At 31.8% G+C, this 25,582-nt stretch overlaps 1 protein-coding gene across 1 annotated transcript; it reads left to right on the top strand.

The window, feature by feature from the left end:
• Positions 1-2,567: 2,567 nt before the first annotated feature.
• Positions 2,568-12,817, top strand: LOC145041771 (purine permease 21-like). Its single transcript, XM_078989946.1, has 3 exons — positions 2,568-2,690; positions 4,068-4,649; positions 12,123-12,817. Exons 1-3 carry the CDS (start codon positions 2,654-2,656, stop codon positions 12,617-12,619), a joined length of 1,116 nt encoding a protein of 371 aa, XP_078846072.1. The 5' UTR covers positions 2,568-2,653; the 3' UTR covers positions 12,620-12,817.
• The last annotated feature ends 12,765 nt before the right edge of the window (positions 12,818-25,582 follow it).

A 25,582-nucleotide genomic window follows, 5' to 3' on the forward strand; every position in this document is an offset into this window, starting at 1 on the left:
GTTATTCCAAGATGTTCATGGTGTTGTGTGAACCATTTGAGGTGTCACTGTAACACCCCCCTCTGGCACGTATCACAATATTGTCCGCTTTGGGCCACTCGGCACGAGGACTTCCCAGGGGGTCACCCATCCCGGTACTACTCCCGCCCGAGCATGCTTAACTGCAGAGTTCTTATGGGATCTGCTGCCCTCACGGCTTTAAAACGCGTTGTTATAGGGAAGGTATCCACACCCCTTATAAGGAATGCTTAGTTCTCCTTCCCAGTCGATGTGGGATCAGATCTAACCCACTTTCACCCCCCATTATATGGTTCGACGTCCCCGTCGAACACATCGACCCGTGCCCTAGCTCTGATACCATTTGTAACACCCCCCTCTGGCACGTATCACAATATTGTCCGCTTTGGGCCACTCGGCATGAGGACTTCCCAGGGGATCACCCATCCTGGTACTACTCCCGCCCGTGCACGCTTAACTGCAGAGTTCTTATGGGATCTGCTGCCCTCACGGCTTTAAAACGTGTTGTGATAGGGAAGGTATCCACACCCCTTATAAGGAATGCTTAGTTCTCCTTCCCAGCCGATGTGGGATCAGGTGCAACCCACCTTCACCCCCCATTATAGGGTTCGACGTCCCCGTCGAACACATCGACCCGTGCCCTAGCTCTGATACCATTTGTAACACCCCCCCTCTGGCACATATCACAATATTGTCCGCTTTGGGCCACTCGGCACGAGGACTTCCCAGGGGGTCACCCATCCTGGTACTACTCCCGCCCGAGTGGCCCAAAGCGGACAATATTGTGATACGTGCCAGAGGGGGGGTGTTACAAATGGTATCAGAGCTAGGGCACGGGTCGATGTGTTCGACGAGGACGTCGAACCCTATAATGGGGGGTGAAAGTGGGTTAGATCTGATCCCACATCGACTGGGAAGGAGAACTAAGCATTCCTTATAAGGGGTGTGGATACCTTCCCTATAACAACGCGTTTTAAAGCCGTGAGGGTAGCAGATCCCATAAGAACTCTGCAGTTAAGCGTGCTCGGGCGGGAGTAGTACCAGGATGGGTGACCCCCTGGGAAGTCCTCGTGCCGAGTGGCCCAAAGCGGACAATATTGTGATACGTGCCAGAGGGGGGTGTTTCAGTCACACTTGAGGCACTAGGATCTCGAGCTTCATGGAGTCAAGCTACATCATAAAGGTATGTATTCTATCTATTTTATTACCCAAATAACAAAGATTGTATACTAGTTAGGGTAATACTTTGGAATATTCATATTTGCATGCATAATAGAGAAATCATAGATCCAATGTATTTAAGGTTGCATGTACACCATATGAGTGTTAGAATGCTCAAAATTCATCATTATATATCAGCTGGAGGAGAAGTGTGTAACCAATCTTTAAGATTCAAAGAACTCATTGGAGGTTTTTCGGCGACATTCCACGTGGCGACAAAGACCTTGTAGTTATTAACATTCGTCACTTGGGCACGATCAAGATCGAGCTTGTTTGCTCCAAGACAATCTGCAGTCCTCTTGCTTGATCTTTTTGTCCAATGCAAAAAGAGGGAAAAAAATCCACTTAAATCCTGTAATATTAGGTACTGAAGTTCACTATTTTATGCAAAATTTTGAAAATTTAAACTTTTGGCAGCGATAATTGATGGAAAAACATTTGGAAAGATAAAAGTTTTCCTCTGAAACGTGGTTTTTCACTTTCATGTGTTTTCGTCCTTCGTCAACTTACTTGATGAACATCTTTTATGAGTTATAATCGTGTAACATTAAAGGATTTGAACTTTGTTCAGTGGTCCAAAAGCAATAAATATAAAAATAGCTTGTTTTTGGTTTGGTTCATGATTTTTTTGGAAACGGGTTGCAAAAATGGTCCTTGTAGGTGGAAAAACGAAAATACCCTCTTCTTTTTTTAGCTAACAACATATATGGATGGAAGTTAGCGTGAGGGACCAAAAACAATAAAAAAAATCCGATTTTTGACCAATGATACACCAAAAGCGCATAAAATCACCAACCACACAGGCATTTTTGCAATTTTGTAAAAAAAATTTTGAATTCTAAAATAAATTCCCATTCTCTCTCGAACCCACCTGTCGTGTCAAATTAGGGAACCCGGCCATGTCAAATTTATGGCAGAGTTTAGGTGTACTAGCTTTTACAAAAACGACTCCGGGAGCCTTGTATTTTTTTAAAATATGACATGCTACACCATCAAATTAATCGTCAAATCTAATCGGAATGTATAGTCTTGAAAAAGTAACTTAGTTGTCCATGGAACATATACTCCAACAATGGTTACTTTAGTTAGTCCATTTTTCTTTTTTCTAGTCTTTGAACCTTAATTAGAATGTTAATGTTCCCTCAATAGCCAACCTTTTTTATTTTTTATGTTTTCCATAATTTATTCTAACAAAATAAATAAATAAATAAATAAATATATATATATATATATATATATATATATATATATATATATATATATATATATATATATATATATATATATATATATATATATATATATATATATATATATATATATTCACCCATGGTGATCATGATTGCACTTCAAACCTAAAAGTCTATATCCCATTTCTCCTCTCCCTCAATCCTCTTCCTTATTCTATTAATCAATGAAGGAAGCCGAAGAACAGGCAACAAATACCGCTGGTAAGCATACTCTTAAGTTTGAACATAATATTTGACATCCTATGAACATTTTTTATTATCACTTTAGCAATTAGCCAAACTCATAGCAATCATGCAATATGTTTCTTTTTTTCGTGAAAGCAACTTCATTTAACTAAATGTTTTTTCAGAAAATTATCACAAAAAAAAAAAAAAAACCTTAACTTCTATAACATTATTATTTCTTTTAAGTGCAAACAATATTATGTTCTACATATTTCGTTAAGGGATTTGGTATTCGTGAGTTTCGTTGATGATCCTTTTTGAAGACTACTTTTTACCAAAAATCCAAAGTCCTTACTAATTTTGTTACAACTTATTTTGCTTAAATGTCAAAAATATATTTTGTTACCAATTTTGTGATTCTTTTATATTACGAAATTACATCTTTTTTGCAAATTTATGTTATTTCATGAAAAGAGTTAAAGTTTACAAAATATAATGTCAAAAGCGAAGAACCATAAGGAGTTAACGGATACCTTTTTTTTAAAGCGAAGAACTTTATATTCTTTGTACAACACAATAACGACTGTATGTTGACTTTGGTTTGTGATTCCAACTCTACCTGCGTTATTTTCATCCTGAACTTTGAAATTTATATCAAAATTCCATTTTCAAACACTGGAAAAACATATTTTAAATACTTTTTATAGTAATAAATAATATATTTTATTAAATATTATAGAATCTATTAAAACATAATAATTATAATATATAGTATTATTTTATTTCATATAATATTTATATTATTACAATTTTGTGAAATTAAAAATGATATTTAATATAGATAATATAAATTTGAACTATAATAATTGTAAATTGTTGTTTTTGTAATTACAAATGTAATAGGTCTTAGCGATTATATAATATCAAATAATTTTATTTTAATCCCAAATATCAAATGGTAATATGATACGAGTCTAAAAAAATTAAGCTAAACGAATTTATATATATAGACGAAAATATCAAGGTCCTATAATTTATGTATAAATGATGACGACTATATTAGTACCTTTTTTAAATTAAGATATCTATTAAGATAATCCAAACTACGATATTACTAATATCTTACCTTTAAGTCTTTAATATTTCAAACAATTAAAAATTAAGTTGTTATTTCTACTTAAGAATCTCATGCTGTAGCCGGAAAAAATGTTCATTCAAATCTAAATCTAATCAACATCAAGTCTACGAATCAAGTTTACGAGTATTGCATAATATAATAAGTTTTATTCCATTGTCGATTTAACACTCAACGTCAAGTTATATTAGTTTCTACATAAACAATACCCTAAAGAGCAATTATAATTTACTGTTTAAGAAAGTAAACTTTTTTCCTCCATCGTTGTACATCATCAGAAACCCAATTATATGGTGAAAGAGGTTTCTCAAAGGTTGTCCAGTACAAGAGGTGGATACAGATAGCAATTCTCGTCATGTTTCTACTCTTTGGCGAATCAACTGCAACAATGTTGGGAAGACTTTATTTCACCAAAGGTGGAAACAGTAAATGGATGGCAGCATTTGTTCAAACTGCCGGATTCCCACTTATGTTCCCCTTCATCTTCCTCTTCTCACCTTCAAAAACACCACAGGGACACCACCACCAACTCGCCGGAAAACCTTCTTGGACCACCCTAGCGATTCTTTATACAACTCTCGGCATATCCTTGGCTGTAGACTGCATGTTGTATACTTTTGGACTCAATTTTTTACCTGTTTCCACGTACTCTTTGATCTCTGCGAGTCAACTCGCATTCAACGCCTTCTTTTCGTACCTCTTTAATGGCCAAAAGTTCACTCCTTTCATCGCTAATTCACTTGTTCTGCTCAGTTTTTCGTCTACGTTACTTGTGTTTCAGAGTGATTCTGAAGAGACTAGACGAATATCAAGAAACAAGTATATTATTGGTTTTGTATGCACAGTCGCTGCTTCTACAGGTATGGTCTTATTTAACCCATTAAACGATGTGTATATTTTAAAAAAGAAAGTGCAATATAAAAAATCATTGTATTTTGGATCTATTGGTTTAACAAATAAGTATATATTTCTAGATAAAAGTCGCTCGTTTTTTAAACTAATTCTACTGCGACCATTGTGACCATTGTTTTCCGTTTACGACGTTTGAAAGCTAACATGGTATTTCATTAACTACATGGCATTATATATACTTGTAAAGTAATATTTAACTTTTTGAAATTGATTACTTCTTATTTACCTACATGTATTTTACATGTAGTTTTTGGTAGTATGTACTAAGAACCTTCCAAGGAGTTATTACTTTGACACATCATTTTTACATTAACATTTATTTATGAAAAAAGTATTCTTGTAAGGTCTCTCTCCGGTTGTTAACATTTTCAAAGAAAAATTAATAAATAACTAATTTATATTTATCTTTTTTCATATATTATATAAACTTTTTTCATATAAGTTATTATTTTTTAAATATGTCGTTGAAATAATATGCTATGACAGTGTTGTTCAACCCTTAGTATTTGCATCATTTTGAAAATGTTAGATTATTAATTTTTTATAATATAAACTTGTATAAAATATATTTGAATGTGTATTTAATAAATAGATTAAGTAATCAAAAAATGATACAAAAGCAATATATAAACAAAACTAGGGCATAAAGCAAAAGATATAATCTTGTATATGTTCTCCCTAGATTATAAACACTAGATTATAAACACGTGTACTAGTACTATACTGATGAGATATAAAAAAGTTTAATAATAAGAAAATGTATTATATATAACCATAATATGAAAATAATTCTTTGTATATAGGGATTGACGGGGTGTTTAAAAAAAAAAAAAAAAAAAAAAAAAAAAAAAACCTTATAACTTATTAACTTGTAAGATAATAATTTAGAGAGAATTAACATTAGAATAAATGACTTATATATTAACAATTTGCCACCGTTATAAATTGTTTTTATCTAAATATTTTTTTAGTTTATAACGATAATAAACTAATAAGTTCATTTGCCAAACACATTTATATGTTAAATTTTTTGATTTGGAATATGTTTAAATCTTTGTATTAAAATATTGAGAATCAATTGTTATTCAATATTAAACTCCTAAATTTAAGTGTTGTTTGGTTCGCAGAATGTTGCTTAAAGAATTTGAATTGAAATTGGAAAATGAATCTGTGACATCCCAAAATCACGGTCAGAAAAGACCGGTTTTATTTATACTTTATTTCAAAATCAGAGTAATCTTTTAATAAAAGAGTTGCGGAATTTGTCCCAAAACAATATTATGATAAAGATTTATCAAAAGCATTTCCATAGAAATGTATTTCATTAAAAAGACTCGGGATGTCATGTTCGATATAGTACATAAGTATAAACAATCCAACATAGGCCTTACTACATTATTCCGTATTTACATGCCTAAAATCCATTAATCTCCTATCCCAAGACATCACATCTATGCTCATGCACCACTACTTGTAATACAAGAAACTGAGTGGGTCAGGCTTGGGAGCCTGGTGAGCACATAGGGTTTTCAACCCACAATAAATAAGTTTATTAACTTTATCAAACCAAATAAACCCGATTACCCATTCCCGTTATCCTCACTTTACGTCCCTAAGACATCTAACACAAGAGACCTAGTCTAAGGACTATCATCGGGATGGACACTACTGCTAAGGGGATTCCTCAGCCGTAAATGTCCTTAAGGCAACCATGTGGGGGATGGAGTACATCTGGTGAGCACACAGTTCAAATAAACACACAGTTCGGATAAACACCTACAGGTTGCGAGCCTGCTAGTGTTCCACTGGACTGTCTAGAATAGTCTGTGGTCGTCATCTATACTTCACTAGATGACTGGATCATCATTAACATCTATGTGGTCTTAATAGACCCAAACATAAAACTCGTCAAACGTCTCAATCAATGTGGTCTTAATAGACCCAAACATCTTGGGAATCTCCGCCCGAATAGCCGCAGCTACCTCCTCCTGAATGATCCTCCGAATCTCCTCATCACTGGTACCACTAGTACCACTGCCCCCATCATGTCGTCTCGTAACCACTATGTTGTCTCTGAAATAAAATCACAAAACAATCAGAGACTCAATCGAGATCACTCACACTCGATCACACATCCTACTTGATTCTTTGGTTTCCTAAGGAATCTTACTCAGAATGATTATCAATCTGATGTTTCCAGTAGTACGGGTCCAATACTACCTTCCACATCGTATCAGTACTCATTCCCAGTCTTCTTCCCAGAATTCCAAATCACAACATACCACTTACAGGCTATACCCTAATCCGCCTCTCATAAGCTCTTCACTGCTACCTACTCACTCATAAGTACTCTCTTAGCAGCAGAAATCCCCTAGGCTAAGGCATCACAAATCAGGCCACTCTAGTCCTATCATGATTACCTAACCTACTCAAGCATGTATAACTCATCACATAATATCTCATAATATAAAATGTAAAGGTATTTTGGGAAATCATTGTTCAGGCGCTTGCTTATTGTACGCACTGCTTCTTTCCATCTCTTTCATATTCCTTTACTTTTAGAAAATTTGTTTGTTTTTATAAAAAAATTCTCAAATCCTCAATTTGAGTTTAAATACACCCGAAGGTGAATCCGAATCCCTCAAACCAAGGCTCTGATACCAACTTGTAACACCGTATTTTTCAAAACAAAATTTTCAAATTTTTGCAATTCATAATAAAATCAAAATGTGTCTCAGATCATAAACATCTATATCAGAATATAATATCCAAAAACATCTCCCCAGAATCTCATCAAAATACTCCAACAATGTGTACAATCAAGCTGGCGCCTTCCCGCGATCCTCGCTGGTACCTAAAACACATTTCACACAACACGGTAAGCATAAATGCTTAGTGAGTTCCCCAAAATACAACATACAGCATAAACGCCACTCAAGGCTACAATTTGACCCTCCGGTCGATGTGTCTCAGCGGAACCCTCCAGTTCCGTATCGTTGGGCCCTCCGACCCGGTCTGTCTCGTTGGACCCTCCGGCCTAGTCTATATCATTGGACTCTCCGGTCTGTTCACAAACACATTTACACAAATAGAACATAACATATAAGACCCTCTGGTCTGCTCATGGTTACCACACTAGGTAATGTATAGTGAGAAGACTCACCTCAGATGTCTCGGTAAATCCCTAACTCGGTAGCAGTTTAGTCTAGCCTCGGCCTAATCACATAAAGTAAGATATGCACATAAATATAACTCTCGAGACTAGACCTAACCCTCTCTTAGCATCCTCGGATGGGTAAAAGACCATTTTACCCCTCTCTTGACTCAAAGACCCAATTGTTGACCAATCCCTAAAAGTCAACAAATTCAATGGTCAAACTTTGACCTGACTCGTCGAGTGCACTTGGGCGACTCGGCGAGTCTACACATGGACTCTACTCCTTTGATTCTCTTTTGACTCACCGAGTCACTAACTTAACTCGGCGGGTTACTCTCTAGATTCACAGTCTCTGGAAAACTCGACTCGACTCGTCGAGTCTGTTCGTGGACTCGGCGAGTCCAATCCACGCACACTTCCAATCGCTTCCTGAGGTCAGATCTGATGCTCTACTCAATATATCTATCCTTTCTAGTCCCAATAATCACGTAAACTTCGAAGCTTGATGCCCATACAAAGGCTTAAAGGTTCTATTTGAAGAAATGACCTCTAATATGGCATCCTAAGTTCATATTCACCATTAATCCACATAAAGCTCAAAGGAGTAAGGTCTCTGGACCTCTATGGATCCAGATCCAAGACCCTAATACGAAAAGGAACCATTTAGTCACTCAAAACCATCTACCAAAGGGTCTAGAAAACCCTAACTCTATAAACAATCACCAAAACAGAAGATGGATCGAGATTATACCTCAAATAAGCACTTCCTGAGCTCAGGATTTCCTCCAAATAGCACCTCCTTCAGTCTCCTCTTGATCTTGATCACCTTCTTCTTGCTATACCAATGGTAGAAAGATCAAATATGGCCTCTCCTCCTCACAAACAATTTAGCTCACTTAGGGTTTCTCTCAAGGGACTGGTAGCCGCAATGGGAGGCTATGAGTGCCCTTAAATAGGCTCCAGAACCTGATATTTAGGGTTTTAATTTCCAGTGCAGACTCGGCGAGTCATATGCCCGACTCGTCGAGTCTGGTCGCGAAGATTCGCAGAAACTTCCTCACCTACTCGACGAGTCGTGGCACCAACTCGTCGAGTCCCTCCTTCTTCCTGAATAAATAATTAAAAATAAATCATACCTGAAACTCTGGATGTTACAATAAACCTGCTAATTTACTCATTTTGAATTTAATACAAAACAATTATAAAAAAAACTAATGCATTCTTATATATGTATACAACACAAAAACTAAAAATATTCACAACAACATTTATACAAAAATTCGTACATAAACCATTAATATTTTAACACAAAATTTATTTAAAAAAATCACAGTAAAATATAGTCAATTCACAGTTTAATACAGTCAATTACCGTTTAATACATAAAATGTACATCATAATATACTAAATTAACAATTTAATAGACATATATGTCATATTCTTAACTTGAACATTTATACATTTAGATGTGGTGGCTAGTGTTTCGTTCAAAGTTTAATTTATATAACATTCACAATTTAAATTTTATATATTTTATTTAAAATTAGAGAAAATCATATCTGTGTATAGTGTTTCTTTCTTCACATATTTCATAAGCAAACACAAAACTAATTCATAAAAAAAAATCACAATTTAATACAATCAATTCAAAAGCTTAATACATTCAATTCACAGTTTAATACACAAAATTCACAGCTTAATACAATAAATTCACATTTTAATACATAAAAATTATATATTCACACCTATATTCTCAGCTTAAAACTCACATTTATATGTTTATATTTGGAGGAATGTTTGTGTATTAAATTGTAAATTTATTATATTAAGTTGTGAATAAAATTTACAACTTAATACACAAAATTCACAATTTAATACAATACTTTTACAACTCATTGGCAAGTATTATCTCATACTTCAGTTTATAAATAGCTCGTTCACAGTTTAACACATAGATAAATTATCACTTATTTCAGAGGCAAACATCAAAATAAAAACATATATATGGCTCATAAAAGAGAACAAATTATCTTAAATCAACGAAGAAGATGAAGATGAGTGAGAAATATAACATACCTTTACCCTACCACCACCATTAGCATCAACACCGCCAACTACCATATATTGCCATCAACCACCACAACCACCAACCATCTATGCCAAAACCACCAACATCTTTCCCTAAAAAATCAGATTTTATATAAAAAAAATAGAATTCACAATTTAATTCATCATTTTAGACACTAATTCACAACTTAATTCAACATTTCAGACACTAATTTACAACTTAGTGCATCAAAAAATACACATTTACAGCTTAATAACTTACATATTCACAAATTAATACATAAAAACACATATTCACATTTTAATACACTATATTCACAACTCATTTGCATGTATAAAATTCAGATCTTGATAAAAAAAAAAGTCAGAATTCACAATTTAATACAACATTTTAGACACCAATTCAAAGTTTAATTCAATATTCAAAACACTAATTCACAAAATAATGCATAAAAAAATCAGAATTCATAGAATAATATGCATTTCAAACACTAGTTCACAACTTAATACAAAACTTTAAACACTTATACATAACTTAAAAGCTTTCAGATCTTGTTGAGACATTTCATCAAACACCTTGTGTGTGCATTGTTTCCACAACTTAATTTAATATTTCAGACATTAATTCAAAACTTAATAACAGACAAATTCACAAATTAATATATAAAAACACATATTTACAGCTTAATAACTTTGCGGATTTCGTTGAGACATTTCATCAAACACTTTGTGTGCACCAAAAATACTTTATTCAAAATGATAGAAAATCATATTTATACATAATGCTTCTTTTCCAAACATCAAATAAATAACATCTACATATATAAATAAAATGATAACTAATCTAAATGTTTTGTATTAAATTTGTATTAGATCATAAAAACTTAAAGCATAAAATCAAATTTAAAGTCATCTTACCTGATTTGAGTTAGAGCATCGAAGTAGTAGATCAAAGATCATGGAAGAAGGCAACGTTTATGGTGCTCTAGCGAGGTTAGTGGTTAGAGACGAAGCACACATGACAGATTTAGAGGTGTAGAAAGCCGACATCGGCGGTAGCTGGCATATGTTGTTACAGATTTGGAGATGGTTTGATGTTGTCGACAACAAATGTTCATCGATGCAGCGAAGGAAAGGCATCAACGGTTTGGCACTCACCAGAGCTATAGATCTAAAGAAAGGTGGTTGTTGGTGTTAGAGCATTGGAGATTAAAGAGGAAGGAGGAAGGCAACGTTTTTTTGGTGTTCTAGCGAGGTCAACAATCGGAGATGAAGCACACATCATAGATTTGGAGGTGTAGAAGATCGACATCAGCGGTAGGTGGCATCGATTTTTCCAGATCTATAAGTGGTTTTTATCGGTGGTAGAGGCAGCAAAGGGGAAGGGAGGTTTGGGGATTTTCTGAAATGCTGGAGAAGAAAAAAAGATGTAGGATCAGGGAATGACTTATGGAAATTGGCTAGTAATTTCATTTTATTTACAATAATGCCACCGTTTCATTTATTTTAAGTAGGTTCTCAAGGTTCTTAATATTTAAGGGTTCTCATTTGAACCTTATATATATATATATATATATATATATATATATATATATATATATATATATATATATATATATATATATATATTATTCAATAGGTCTACGTATCCATATTACAACATGCCCATATATTCAAATAATTCTACTGAGATCCTCTATAATCTATAACAAAGTAGAGAAATCATATTATCAAACAATAACTGGTCCGGAGCAACGCCCGTGTTTTTTTTCTTGTTGTTTATTAAAATGTATCATGAGTAATAAAATAGTTTCTTTTATTATAATATTGATTAAACATCAAAATTCATATTTATACAATATAATTTCTAAATATCATATTTATCTTTTGTAAACTTTCCAAATATAACATTTGTCAAAATCCTCAGTTGATCTTTGTAAATCTTTATATCTACCAATTGATTATTATATCCTTTTAATATATATATATATATATATATATATATATATATATATATATATATATATATATATATATATATATATATATATATATATATATGCAATCACTTTGAATTAAGAATTTTAAATAAAATTTATCCGATAAGCTTGATGTCATACTTCAACATTATGGTGACCACCATTTCAAAAAGAATATAACCATAAAGATAACATTTGATGAAGTTGTGATTTTGTAGGGTACGGGTTAATGATGTCCATGACACAACTTGCGTTTCAAAAGATTTTGAAATCTACAAGCCACAAGGCGGTGTTTGATATGATCATGTACCAAAACATGATAGCATGTGTTGGAATTCTCGTGGGATTATTTGCTAGTGGTGAATGGATAGTTATAAAACAGGAAATGAGGGGTTTTGAGTCTGGAACCGTTTCATATATAATGATTCTTCTAGGGACAGCTGTTTCATGGCAAGTTTTCTCAGCAGGTTGTGTGGGTTTGATCTTTGAGGTTTCATCTCTTTTCGCAAATATTATTAGTACTTTAGGTATCCCGATTGTGCCTGTTTTAGGAGTCATATTTTTTGGTGAAAAGTTGAATGGAGTAAAGGTGATTTCCATGTTGTTAGCTATATGGGGGTTTGTCTCTTATATCTATCAACATTATCTCGATGACTCGAAAGAAAAAGCAAAGGAAAGACACATAAATCATGATCGTGGTGTTAATCTTGCATAACCAAGTAGGGTTTGTCTCTTTATTTCATTTGAATTGCCATAAAATGACAATCTGGTCAATATAGTATGTCCATAAAAATAAGTCGAATTTTGTTTTGCAAGTGAATATATGAGAATCTTTTGTATTGATAGTTCCATATGCTGACATTTGTTATGAGGACATACTATGAATTAGAAGTTCCATTCTCAAATTTGATAATTCGGTTTTTTTTTTTATTATTATTATTATTATTATTATTATTTTATTATAGTATTCATGATATAAGTAGTTATGAGATGTAGGTATTTCACCTCTATAACAAAATATATCTTAAACATCTACTTAAGATGGTTGATTTTTGCCTTGAGCACGAGCTCTCGTTTACCTAGTTACTCCATAGATATTCTAGTGTGTTAATATTTATTGTTTCCAATTGGATCGTCTACGGAATCTTTTTCATCGACCAAATCAACAAAAACAAGTATATTAAAATATCTCCGTTATAGTCGTTTGGAAAATCTACGGAAAATTCTTTAAATTTAGGTTTCATTATCGATTTAGTCATTATTTTTATTCTTTAGTCAATAAAGTCTAAAAAACAGAAAAATGTATTCATTTTGATCATTTTACCTGGCCAACAGGCCATCCACCTTTCAAAAATTATATTTTTGGTTTAAATTTATATTTTAGTATAAATTTGTTCCAAAATTTATATTTTTTGCCCAAATTTCAAATTTTATTACAAATTTGGTCCATAATTTATACTTTTGGCATAGATTTAGAAATTTGTTACAAATTCATCCTGAATTTAGATTTTTTACAACTTTTTTTTCAAAATTTTGCTTTTAATATGTTTTTTTTCCTTTATAAAATCATATTTATACAAAAAACATATTTTCACACAAAAAACTTTCTTTTCTATATAAAATTTTTTATAAATTTGTTTTTTTTATAAAAGAGATGCATGGAAAAACATATTTTATTAAAACAAATATAAAAAAGCCTATTTTATAATAAATGCATTTGTATACAAACATGTTTTTATAAAAAAAAAGTTGTATACAAAAATATTTTATAAAAAAATAAAATATACAAACATATTTTTATAAATTAATTTATACGAACATCTTTTTCATAGTAAACATATGTGTCTATATTTTTTATTAAAAAATAAATAAATAATCTATATATGTGTTTATAAATACATAAATATATACAAATACGTTTAATGTGAGATATGTGTTTGTATATATTTTTTTTTATAAATTCATGTTTGTATATATTTTTTTAAAACACATGTTTGTATACATTTATTTATAAAAATGTGTTTGTAAACAAATGTATTTATTATAAAATAGGTGCATGTAAAAAATATATCGATACACGTTTTATTGAAAATAAATGTATAAAACACATGTTTGTGTGCATATAAATACTTAAATATATATACAAATATATTTACCATGAAATACGTGTTTTTATACAAATGCATCAGTTGTAAAAATGGTGTTTGTACATTTATTTTTTTTATAAAATACATGTTTATATACATCTTTTTTTATAAAAAGTGTATATATATATATATATATATATATATATATATATATATATATATATATATATATATATATATATATATATATATACACGCTTAAATAAATTCATAATTTTATAAATAGGTATTTCACATAAAAATGTTTTAAAAAAAGTTTTTATATAAAAAAGCGAAGGTTTTTTTTATCTAAAAATATGTTTTTCTTGTATAAATACGATTTTATAAAGCAAAAAAAACCATAATCGAAACAAAAGTTTGGAAAAAAAAATGTAAACAAAATAAAATTTATGATGAATTTATAACAAAATTTTGAAATCATTGCTAAAAGTGTAAATTTTGAAACAAATTTATGATAAAATTTAAAATCTCGGTCAAAATATATAAGTTTTATACCAAATTTTTATTAAAATTTTTAAATTTAGGCTAAAGTGTAATTTTTCAAAATTATATGACCTCTAGACCGGGTAAAATGGTCAAAATGAAAACATTTTCCAGTTTTTTTATACTTAATTGTAATAAAAAAAAAATAAAGACTAAATGGATTATAATGTCTAAATACAAAAGCTTTTCAGTAGATTTTCTTAATCGTTTCCACATAGATGTAGCTAAAAAATACATACAAATAAACAAATAATACTAGAATTGTGCAAAATGAAACTTTTAAATTGACTGGCAAAAAAAATGCTTTGGGGTGAAAAAAAAAATCTTATAGTATTTTTTTTTTTTTTTTTTGATAATCATAAAAATGCCCTATTATTATGGTGGATACTATTATTATGGTGCATATATGTAAATCACCAATCTTTTACCCATTGATAAAATAACCATCAAATCTAATACTGATATCTAAGGATTGTAAAGATATACAATGTGTATTTTTCTTTTATTTGTATCAAACTTTTTTTAAAAATTATTTTTACCCTCTTATATTTGAAAAATGCTTTGTTTTATTGTTTTTTCAACTAAATTACAATGATTATTCCCTTGTATTGTAATATATTTCCTTCTTATTATGTTTTTGTAAGTTTTGTTTGATTTCAGTAAATATATTACATTTTTTTCGTAATTTAGGACATGTTTTTGAAATATTTGAATACGTTTATTTCAAATGCTTAGTTTGAAATCCAAAATCTGTAATGTATTTTCGTTATATATATATATATATATATATATATATATATATATATATATATATATATATATATATATATAGAGAGAGAGAGAGAGAGAAAGAGAAAGAGAGAGAGATATTATTTTGTTTTTTATATTTATTATGTGTTAAAATACATCAATAGGAATTTAGTAAATTAAATAATTATTTAATTAAATAAATATACATATTAAATGATTTTCATAATTATATGTATATTAAATGATATCCATAATTATAATTTTCTTTTATGGAAACTAATTAAATCCGTCATTAATGTCAGTAATAACAATCTTTCAGAATGAATTCGCATCTATGTTTTTATATATAAGTTCGTATTTTGTTTCAAAACTCACTCACTTAAAATACAATAAAGTTGCATTGAATATGAAGAACGAGAGTGTATTCTACTACAATACATTCTCACTCTGCTGGAATACACTCTCATTCTTCTATATATGAATTAATTCTGAAAGAATATTATTGTTGATATTAATGACGAATTTAATTAGTTTCCATAAAAATAAGTTATATGTATGGATATCATTTAATATACATATAATTATTGCTAAATTCTTGTTGGTGCATTCTAGCACACAATAGATGTGAAAAACATTTGAACCTATATATATATATATATATATATATATATATATATATATATATATATATATATATATATATATATCAGTATCATATAACAGAAATCTCACTATTTCTATAAATAGATTAAATATAATAATATTATTTTTTAAAACATCCAAACCATTAAGCTAATAGTACAAGTAAGCATTAATAAAATAATATTAAATTTTAAACTGAACTCCAATTAGGTTAGATTGTACAAACAATAATACAACATGTACAAATATCAAATGCAATACATAAAATAGTTTTTAACCGATTCCTTATTTTTTCCCTCTATATCTCAATTTGTGTTGACTTGGTCATCTTTATAATTGAACTGTCATACGAATTTCCATTTAATTCACCTAGCTTCAAGTTCAAAAGGGCGCATTATCAGTTTCGAATCCTTCATCAACCTATATCTTGCGTCTTTCTACTAAAAAACCCTGAAATCCAAGATCTAACACCATCATCAGACTTCTATGTCATCGCCAATTAACCACGACACCAAATCATCTACCTTGCCAAAAAAATTTCCTTTAAGATCGGGAGAATTCTATGTACCACTTCTATATATCTTAGTCAGTTGTTTCATCATAAAATAAACGATAGACCCACCATTGAGATATCTCCTTATCAAGAAACCAATACATCACATTTTTGTGTCTTTTCCGTTAATATGTTGGTTCACCACCTTTAATGTTGCGATACTCCTACTTTTCTCTTTTTCTATATCCTTTCTTTCTCTCCTTCTTGAGACTACGACAACTAGAAAGGTCAAGATCAACAAGTTCCTGTTTTTTTATTATACAACTTCTGGTGTTCCAACAACAACATAAACATATGGTCTGGTATGTCAAGAAGAACAAGTTGATGTTTTCTGATTTTGTGTTTTTCCAACAACAAACAAAAGATTTTGATTTTTTTTTCTACATATCTTGATTTTTTATATTCCAACTGTTGGGTTTTAGTATACTCAAGTGTTTCACCTCAAACGGTTCACAACACACCTTGGACAAATGAAGACTTTTGAGAGAGATTCTACTAGCTTCAAAATCGGTTATGGAACTCCAAGAACACTAATTTCACCGATTTTGACTATGGAGAAACATATATATATATATATATATATATATATATATATATATATATATATATATATATATATATATATATATATATATATATATATTGTAGGAATCCAAGGGTCATGGGTAAACCCTAATCCATACCCATTGGTTTATGATCAATGGTTCAGATGGGCCAACTATTTATGTATCCTTATATAAGCTTAGTCCAACATGGATCAATAGCCCAATCCATATGTTTCACTAATTACCATAATTAGTCCCCACATATTTAATTAGTCCCTTTTGATCACTAAATTAATTCCAAATTAATTCTTGATCAATACTAATTAAATTATATGATTTCATATTAATATATTAGAACTTATAATATATTAATAAATCATAAACAATCTCCTCTCAAAAGTCCATCCTATCAAATTGTCCTGGTGATATGCAACCTGAAATGGACCATGCTACTCTCGGGTCAAGTACATACCAATTATAGTTATGGGCTTAGACACCTAATCCAACAGTCTCCCACATAGATAGTCTAATAACTATTATTGCAAGTACGACTCCACAGCCCGACTAGCAATCGTAGCTCTTAAAAGTCGTTGTCGAACTCTAACCTAGTCAATGATGCGTCCATTAGATAAGGGATCATTTATTCCTCCATTCTACAAGATATCATATAGACTGAGACATGGATTATAATCATTCTCTTTGTCCATATGTTGTTTCCGGATTTTTGATTTATGACGACTGAGTAATTAAACAAATCAAATCAGTTCAGGCTTGTCCAAGTGCTTAGGGGTATCATCACTAAATCATCGAGGGACCCATAGATACCGCATTTATCCCTCTAAGGGTAAAAGGAATGGATAAACTTCGACTCATATACTTGCTCAATTTACTCATCAAGTCACACACAATAATGTGTTTTATAACACCAAGTTGCTAGTGCGTTTTCACATTATCAATGTGCAACCGACTTGTAAACTGCAACTCACATCTCTCCGTTTCAAGAATATAAGATATTATCGTCTCATGATTACTCGTTATAAAATCCATGAAGTGATTCAAATGAGCATGGTTTTAATCCAATACTCAAATCTTATTACAGGAGTACTCATGAACACTGCATCAAACTTGTGCTTATGTCTAAACGCCTTTATACAATCTACAGACCCATTCATGACAGCCTAGCTTCAATACCTACTTCCAAAGTATGATCGACTGTGGATGATTTGAATAACCTAGTTATTCGGGAAGTCAAAACATGCAAAGTGAAACACAATAATAATCGAATCCAATATGGTCTCAGAACTTATGAATATAAATAAAACACCTTTTATTTAATCACCATATTGATTACACATTATTCATTGTATAATGTTTCGATTAATCAACTTAATACTTTAATTAAAACAATAGTTATCCCATGATCCAAGCATTCCTTTCTTTATGAAATAGATCAATTGACAATATTTCAATGATGCACATTTCACAATTCCAAATCCTTACCGTAAATGTAACAATACCAAATTCTTTCCATTTACTGTAATTTGTTAGATTCTAAACTTATATGCAATGATCGTCTTGTAATGACTATGCACAAAAGTCACAGAGACTTGGCGGCACACATTAAAAAATATTCCAATGGAGAGCTAATTCATGGAAATGAAATCTCACATTCAAAGGACATTCCTTTGAACATCCTTCTTGCATTAGGTTTTCTAATCTTACACAGAGTTAAAGAATAACTTCCACTTATGGAAACATTTCCATATTCCATTTTGAATTTCACTTCTGAACAAGAGTTGCCTCCTTTTAGAATATGTCAATATGGTCCTTCCAAATTTACACTTATACTTCCAACTGTCCATGAGCAACCAATCTTTGGTAAACCTCATATTGTCCTCGACAATTGCTTAACCATTTTAGTCATATCTCATTCTAGTCCATTTTCCCTCTTAATGCCTTAGGCATTTGGAAAATTAGAACTGGTTTATATTAAATCATATGTAATCAATCCCATACCCGAAGCATATGGGATACGATACAAAATGTTTCACATAAAGACATGATCCTTTACCGGTCTCTTGCTATAATATTTTGATATTTAGAATTTCCTTATGTTAAATTTTTTCAAAATAACATTCATATATATATCCTTGACTAAATTTGATTAAAATCTCAATCTAAGCTTTTAGATTTAAATGAAGTATGAATTCCTCTCCATTAATTATAGCAAAACAACTTTTCAAACCCTGCAACTTTGCGAATTGAAACTTTTGTTTTCTATAACTAACATTGCTAACTTGCAACACTTACCATAATAATTATGCTCCCACTAGCATAATAATTACATTCTTATTAGCATAACACTTATGCTCCCACTAGCTTTGACATGTGCCCAGAAATCAGCTGGACTTCTAAAATCAATACTTACTGACTTTCTTACCAAAGTTCAGATTTCTGATATGAGATTCTTCGATAATACTTTATCCAGACTTCTCAAACGAATACATATTTCCTTAGATAACTCACTTGTGTTTCTAAACAATTTTAAATCTTACAGCAATAAGTCTCGAATGTTTAGACCTTTGCTATTACTCACAAATCAAACTATGAAAAGGGATGTCGTAATGATAATCGAATTTGAGAATGCAAATATCACAATTGCTATCTCCTTAAAATCTACTTAATGAAAGAGTTTCCTCACAATCATTTTCATGAATTGGAGAGAAACTGTATGACACTTAGATGTTTATGGTGTATGTGTTCCTATCCATGTGAAGTTTTCAAAACCATAATGACAATACAAGGTTAGTAACAAATTCAAACTCATATGGACGGAACTTGTTTAATCTTACTTTCTTGCCCCCTGGTAGCACAAGGCCTACTATTGCTTCCAGGTTGTTATGAAAACAATTGAGAACTCAAAGAACTCACATGCATAGATAATCAACTGGAATGGACACAAAAATAAGAATATGTCAACACGATAGGTTATAAACCGCAAGTTAAACAATTTGTTTACTCTTGATTAGTTCTTGAAAATTTTCAAGATCTTTAAGACTCCCACTGACCTCTTGACATATAAAGGAACATTACTTGACAAACAAATATTCAAGAGTTAGAGCAGTTTCTTATTAATACAAACACTTCACACAATTGGTCTTAGTTGGTCTTTGTCTTATCAAAAACATCACAAATTACCAATTTAAATTGTACAAGAGTAGAAAACATTTTACTCTACATTTGATAAGTGTTATAAACCTTTCTTAAGATTATGTCACTCAAGGCTCGATCTTTGAGTGTTACTCTAAGACTCGATTTTGGAACGAAGTATGATTTATCTTCTTGATTTAACCATTTCAACAATTCATAATTTCTCTTCTTAGCCATACAGGTGCCCTAAGATGTCCTTAGAGGATCAATTGTGATATGGTTTCATAATCACTAAGATAATCATAAAACAAGATACTCAAGTACTCTCCCATCTTTTTAGATTGGATAAATTTTTATATTTCTACCTAATTTGACTCTTCTTATTTGTTATGTCATACATTGAAACTTTTTCAATGATTCAAAATTACAGTTAATCTTGTAAGTATAACCATATTTACAAAACTTTAGTAAATCATAATGAATAGTCTTATCGTTCTTTGTGGTGGACTTGATCAAAGCACTACCAAGTGTATCCGATCCCCTGGTCCTTCACTTGACTCACATATACATGTGAACAAGGAATTAGTCTTAATATCCCAAAGATGAAAATTCTCATCCATCACACAATACAAGTTGCATGATTCCAAGTTTCTATCCAACTGAAACTTGGTTGATGAGAATCTTTCCTTATTTGGTAAATTTTGACTCTACCACAAACGAAATAATCAAATCCATTTTCCAATATTTCTATCAATGGAAACATATAAGCAACAGTTTTCACAAATGCCTTTGTAAGGAAACTTTAAAAATAAGATAAAAATCAAAATATTTTCTTTATTTTTTGAAAGTTACCGAAAACTTATCCTTACAATGCAAATACATGTGAAAACTATGTTGCTTTCTATTCTTAATAAATCTATCATAACTCTTAAGCAGCAGCTCACAAATCAGATCATCAAACCATGCGATCAAAATCCATCTCTTCACGATCAGACTCACCACACTCTTCCTTTAAGCTTCCTTTGATTCTACAAAACATCAAAATGTAATTACATTACATTATGCATTAAGAATCACCAAATAGGAACTTAATAGATTTAGAAAATGGACTTACCTGATGTCGAGTCAAAAATTTTGTCTTTACCATCCTTGCGTTCTTTCAGGTAAATATGGCAGCTTCGCAACCATTGCCCCTTCTCTTGGAAATAGAAACATATGAACTCTTTGGAAATGGTACATGGGAATATCTCATACATAGTCTTTCTCTTTACCATTTCATCAAATGACTTGACCATGGCCGATCCCTTTCCATTGGGTAGAGAAAGCTTTTCTGGACTTCCAATGTTACCACTGTCAATGTCCATGATGGAAACTTGGGAAGTAGATCTTCCAATAAAATTTAATTTACCAGTGCTCCAAATCATTGTTGATTTAGCAGCAACAATCAAAAAGGTAAGATTGATAAGGGTCATGTCGTGATCAGTCATATAGTAGTTTTTAATGAACTCACTATACGACTCAGGGAGTGACTGAAGAACCCAGTCAATAGCCAGCTTCCTCTAGATTTCGTAACGCAACTCTCCCAGCCTGTCAATATGTAACTTCATCTACAAGACGTGAGCATATACAAACTATCCATCTTTGTGTTTGCTTGTCAATAGGGCTTTGGGTGACCTTGAACTTTTCAAGTCTTTGAACTTGTGGGTTAGGGAGGATAATTGGAGGAGGTAGAGGAAGTGAATTATGATTTCCAGTCCCATTAATGCACGAAAAAGGGATTAATCTTTCACCTCGATCGCCATGTAGAATACCATCTTCATTAGGAAAGCTTTTTCCAAAAGTATAAGGAGTACCATAGTTGTCTGAACTAGACATCTATGAGGGAGAAATTTGTCACACCCCCAAAACAAAACAGTGGAAACGTTCGAGGGAGGAGGACTTCATGTAAGTATCACAACACATGCAATATAGTAATCCAAGTACAAGAAACCATTGCATTAATAAGTATAATTTTTACATAAGTGTTTAAACATTACATATTCAAACACCAAAGTAGGTACAGTAGAAGACAAGAGTCGCGGTACGGTACTAGGTAGTCTTCTCAAGAGCCTCAGGAGTGTACCTGTCCACTGGATTCCTGAGAATACAAGTTATTTGGAAAGAGTAGATCAGCATTTAAGCTGGTGAGTTCATAAGTATTTTTGTTCTATTAAGTATACTCTAGGTTCTTTGGAAAAGTTCACTGGTTCCTCCAAAAAATCCTATATTTCCTGAGGAGATAAACTGATAACCTCAATAGCTTCCCGCTGTAATTACTTAGTTTATACTAATTATGTACAACCTAATATCGAAATGACAGTTAAATGGTGTATCTGCCCTAAGCCCACAACCAAACAAGGAACAGGAAGTAAGGTGGAAGTCACACATTTCACTGTCAATCGGATATTACTTATATATAACTTTGATGTAAAAACTAAGGAAATATAGAATTAACCACTAAAGGTCTTTTATGTAACACTAGTTTACAGATATTGAATGACTAAGTTCCATTTGATAAGTAGTTTAATTTCATAAACTCTTTCATTTGTAAAAGTGGTTTAATCCCATAAACTGCTCCATTTGTAAAAGTGGTTTAATCCCATAAACTGTTTCCTTTGTATAAATGGTTTAATCCCATAAACCGTTCCATTTGTAAAAGTATTCTTAGTTATATCTGGTCTATAGTAAAAAGCTTAGTATTAATCCTGGAAAATATTATATTATCCATAATACTGCCTTGTGGTTTTAAATGTTCAAAACTAGAAGTAAAAGTATATTTACCATACTTGACTTCATGATATGTAGCTTTTACTATAAGTAAAAAATATACAAGGTATATTTGGTCGGGATGTAATTATCTTTTCTTACTGTTTTAATAGAAGTTTATTAGTTAGTAATTCACTCGTTGTTTTATCCATGTGAGTTCTATTAACCATACTAATATGACTGATGTGCCTGATGCGACGTTCTTCAGGCGTCGGAAACGATACGACATTTGACACCCTTGGCCTGTCGGCCAAACTCTAGCGAACAGTGAAGGTGCGGGATTGTCAGTCCCATATAGATCTATACAAAAATTCACACCCTCCCTACAGGAGATTCTGATTAATAAGTTAGGACTTAAGGTCGTACTTAGATAAGTACACCATGAAGGGTCTCCCAAATTTATTGTTTCAACGAGATTTACAATGTATTATTTCCCTGTGATTGCTAACCCTGTTACTCTGTATTGTACCTTTGTTAATGCAAACCCGGTATGATGTATTATTACCCCGTGTTTGCTAACCCTGGTACTATGTTTCATACCTTTGTTAATGCAAACTCGATATGATGTATCTTTACTTCTTTAATATGTTATTCGTATATTAAAGGCATTATACATCTCCTGGTATAGTTAAATAAGTTTTGGTACTTTCCTTGGAATGTGAATCATACTTATATATTTAGTTTTGAATCATAAATTATACCTAATATAATTTATATGTTCTATCTGGTTAACATGCTTTCTCATGGATGAACACCTTTGCTCAGCCTGATACATAGGTAATGATACCAAAAGGAGTAACCTTTTTTATACTCATATATGTATTATATATATATATATATATATATATATATATATATATATATATATATATATATAGAATTAAGAAGGAACGACCTTCGGACAAATAACACAACCTTAACTCCACATCCAAACAAGGAAAGGGAAATAAGATAATTCATTAGTCCTAAGCCCTTCAAATCTTATTTATATATTTATACATATATAAACAAGATTTTTGGCATTTATAATTTGAAATAGTTTATAAAACATTTTTCAAAGAATTTAATGGAGTTTACATGACTTTAAAGATTTAACAAGGCTGTAAGTCATTTTGGATGTATTTGGTAATTCTTAAAAGCATACGGAAACTCTTTGTGTGATTATTATAACATACAGTTATTAACACAATTTAATATTGTGTTAAACTTGTATTCCCCCCTAAAAAGCATTTAAAAACCATTAAAAAAGGTAAATTATAGGGGTATGAACTCACCTTGATAGGTGGTAATTCGGGCAACGTTTCGTTTCCCGGAAAATAGTTTGTTTGACGAAAAACGGCTTAAATCAGGCAGAGTTTCGACAGGAGAGAGGATGAATTATTGAGGATTCTTGGGCTTTGGGGCTTGCTTTGGGCTTTAGATGTGATACTGGGGACTTCGGGGGTCATGAGAAAGTCGAGGGGGTGAAATGGTGCAAAATGGGTGAAAATGGGGTGAAAAACCCTTCCATCCGAGAAGGCTCGCACCCTTTATATAGGGGTGCGAGGGTTCGGTCAAAGAGGACAGGTGGCGAGGCGAGGGGTGAGTCAACAGCCACGCGTCAGTCAGCAGCGAAGCCACGTGCGAGGGTTCGGACAGGGCAGCTTTTGAGTGGACCAGACTTCAGTCCAATAGGAGAAGGCCATGCATGCGAAGGGGGTGTCCGAGAGGCATCTCCGGGGTGTCTCTTGCGAGTGTTGTCCGAAGCTTAGTGGACCGTGGAGTTGGTCCAATCAGAAGACGATGCACGAACTTCGGTCCTATCATAAAGTGACACGTGGAGGCTCGCATGCGAGGGTGACGTGGCATGCGAAATTGCCCGGTTTTTCTTATTTTTCTTTATTTTTGAGCCAAAACTTGTAAAATTCATAACTTTTGCATACAAACTCCGTTTTTGACGTTCTTTATATGCATGTGTAGGTAAAATTATACTCTATGACTTTTGTTTAGAATTCGTTGGCTAATTCTGAATTTATTTTTAATATTATTATTTTTAATAGACCGGGACAGGAAAATCCGTTAAAATTTCATAACTTCTTCATCCGATGTCCGTTTTTGTCTGTCTTTTTACCGTTTTACTACTAATGACAAGACATTTGATTCTCGTTTAAGTTGCATCAGCTAACTATCGATCGATTTATATTTCGAATTTTTTAGTTGTCCACTGCTAAACCGAAACTTCGAAAAATCATAACTTCCTCATACGAAGTCAGATTTTGATGTTCTTTTTCTGAACGTTCTCGGTTTAACATATTATAAAACTTTAATTTAGATTGTTAAGGCTAAAAATCCTTTTAGCGAAAATTTGTTTCTTACACTGAACAATGTTTTGACGGTTTTATTGCGGATTTTCGATTGGTCATAACTTCTTCGTTATAACTCGGATTTTAGTGTTCTTTATATTTTTGGAAACCTTGTTACAATCTCTACCACTTGGTTCATCCTAATCATGATTATTGATCAATTTATTTTTGGCCTAAATTTCATTGGTGTCACATTATCCCCCTGTTAGAGGGAATTTCATCCCGAAATTAAGTCTAAAGTGATACTCATGGACTAGGTCT

The sequence above is a fragment of the Lactuca saligna genome, chromosome 1 (assembly GCF_052625555.1).
Source record: "Lactuca saligna cultivar CGN05327 chromosome 1, ASM5262555v1, whole genome shotgun sequence".
In the NCBI taxonomy this organism is placed as follows: Eukaryota; Viridiplantae; Streptophyta; class Magnoliopsida; order Asterales; family Asteraceae; genus Lactuca; species Lactuca saligna.

Coding starts and splice junctions, on each gene's coding strand:
- LOC145041771 (XM_078989946.1), top strand. CDS start 2,654: ATGAAGGAAGCCGAAGAACAGGCAACAAATACCGCTG. Junction 2,691..4,067: donor ACAGGCAACAAATACCGCTG/GTAAGCATACTC, acceptor GTACATCATCAG/AAACCCAATTATATGGTGAA. Junction 4,650..12,122: donor CACAGTCGCTGCTTCTACAG/GTATGGTCTTAT, acceptor GTGATTTTGTAG/GGTACGGGTTAATGATGTCC.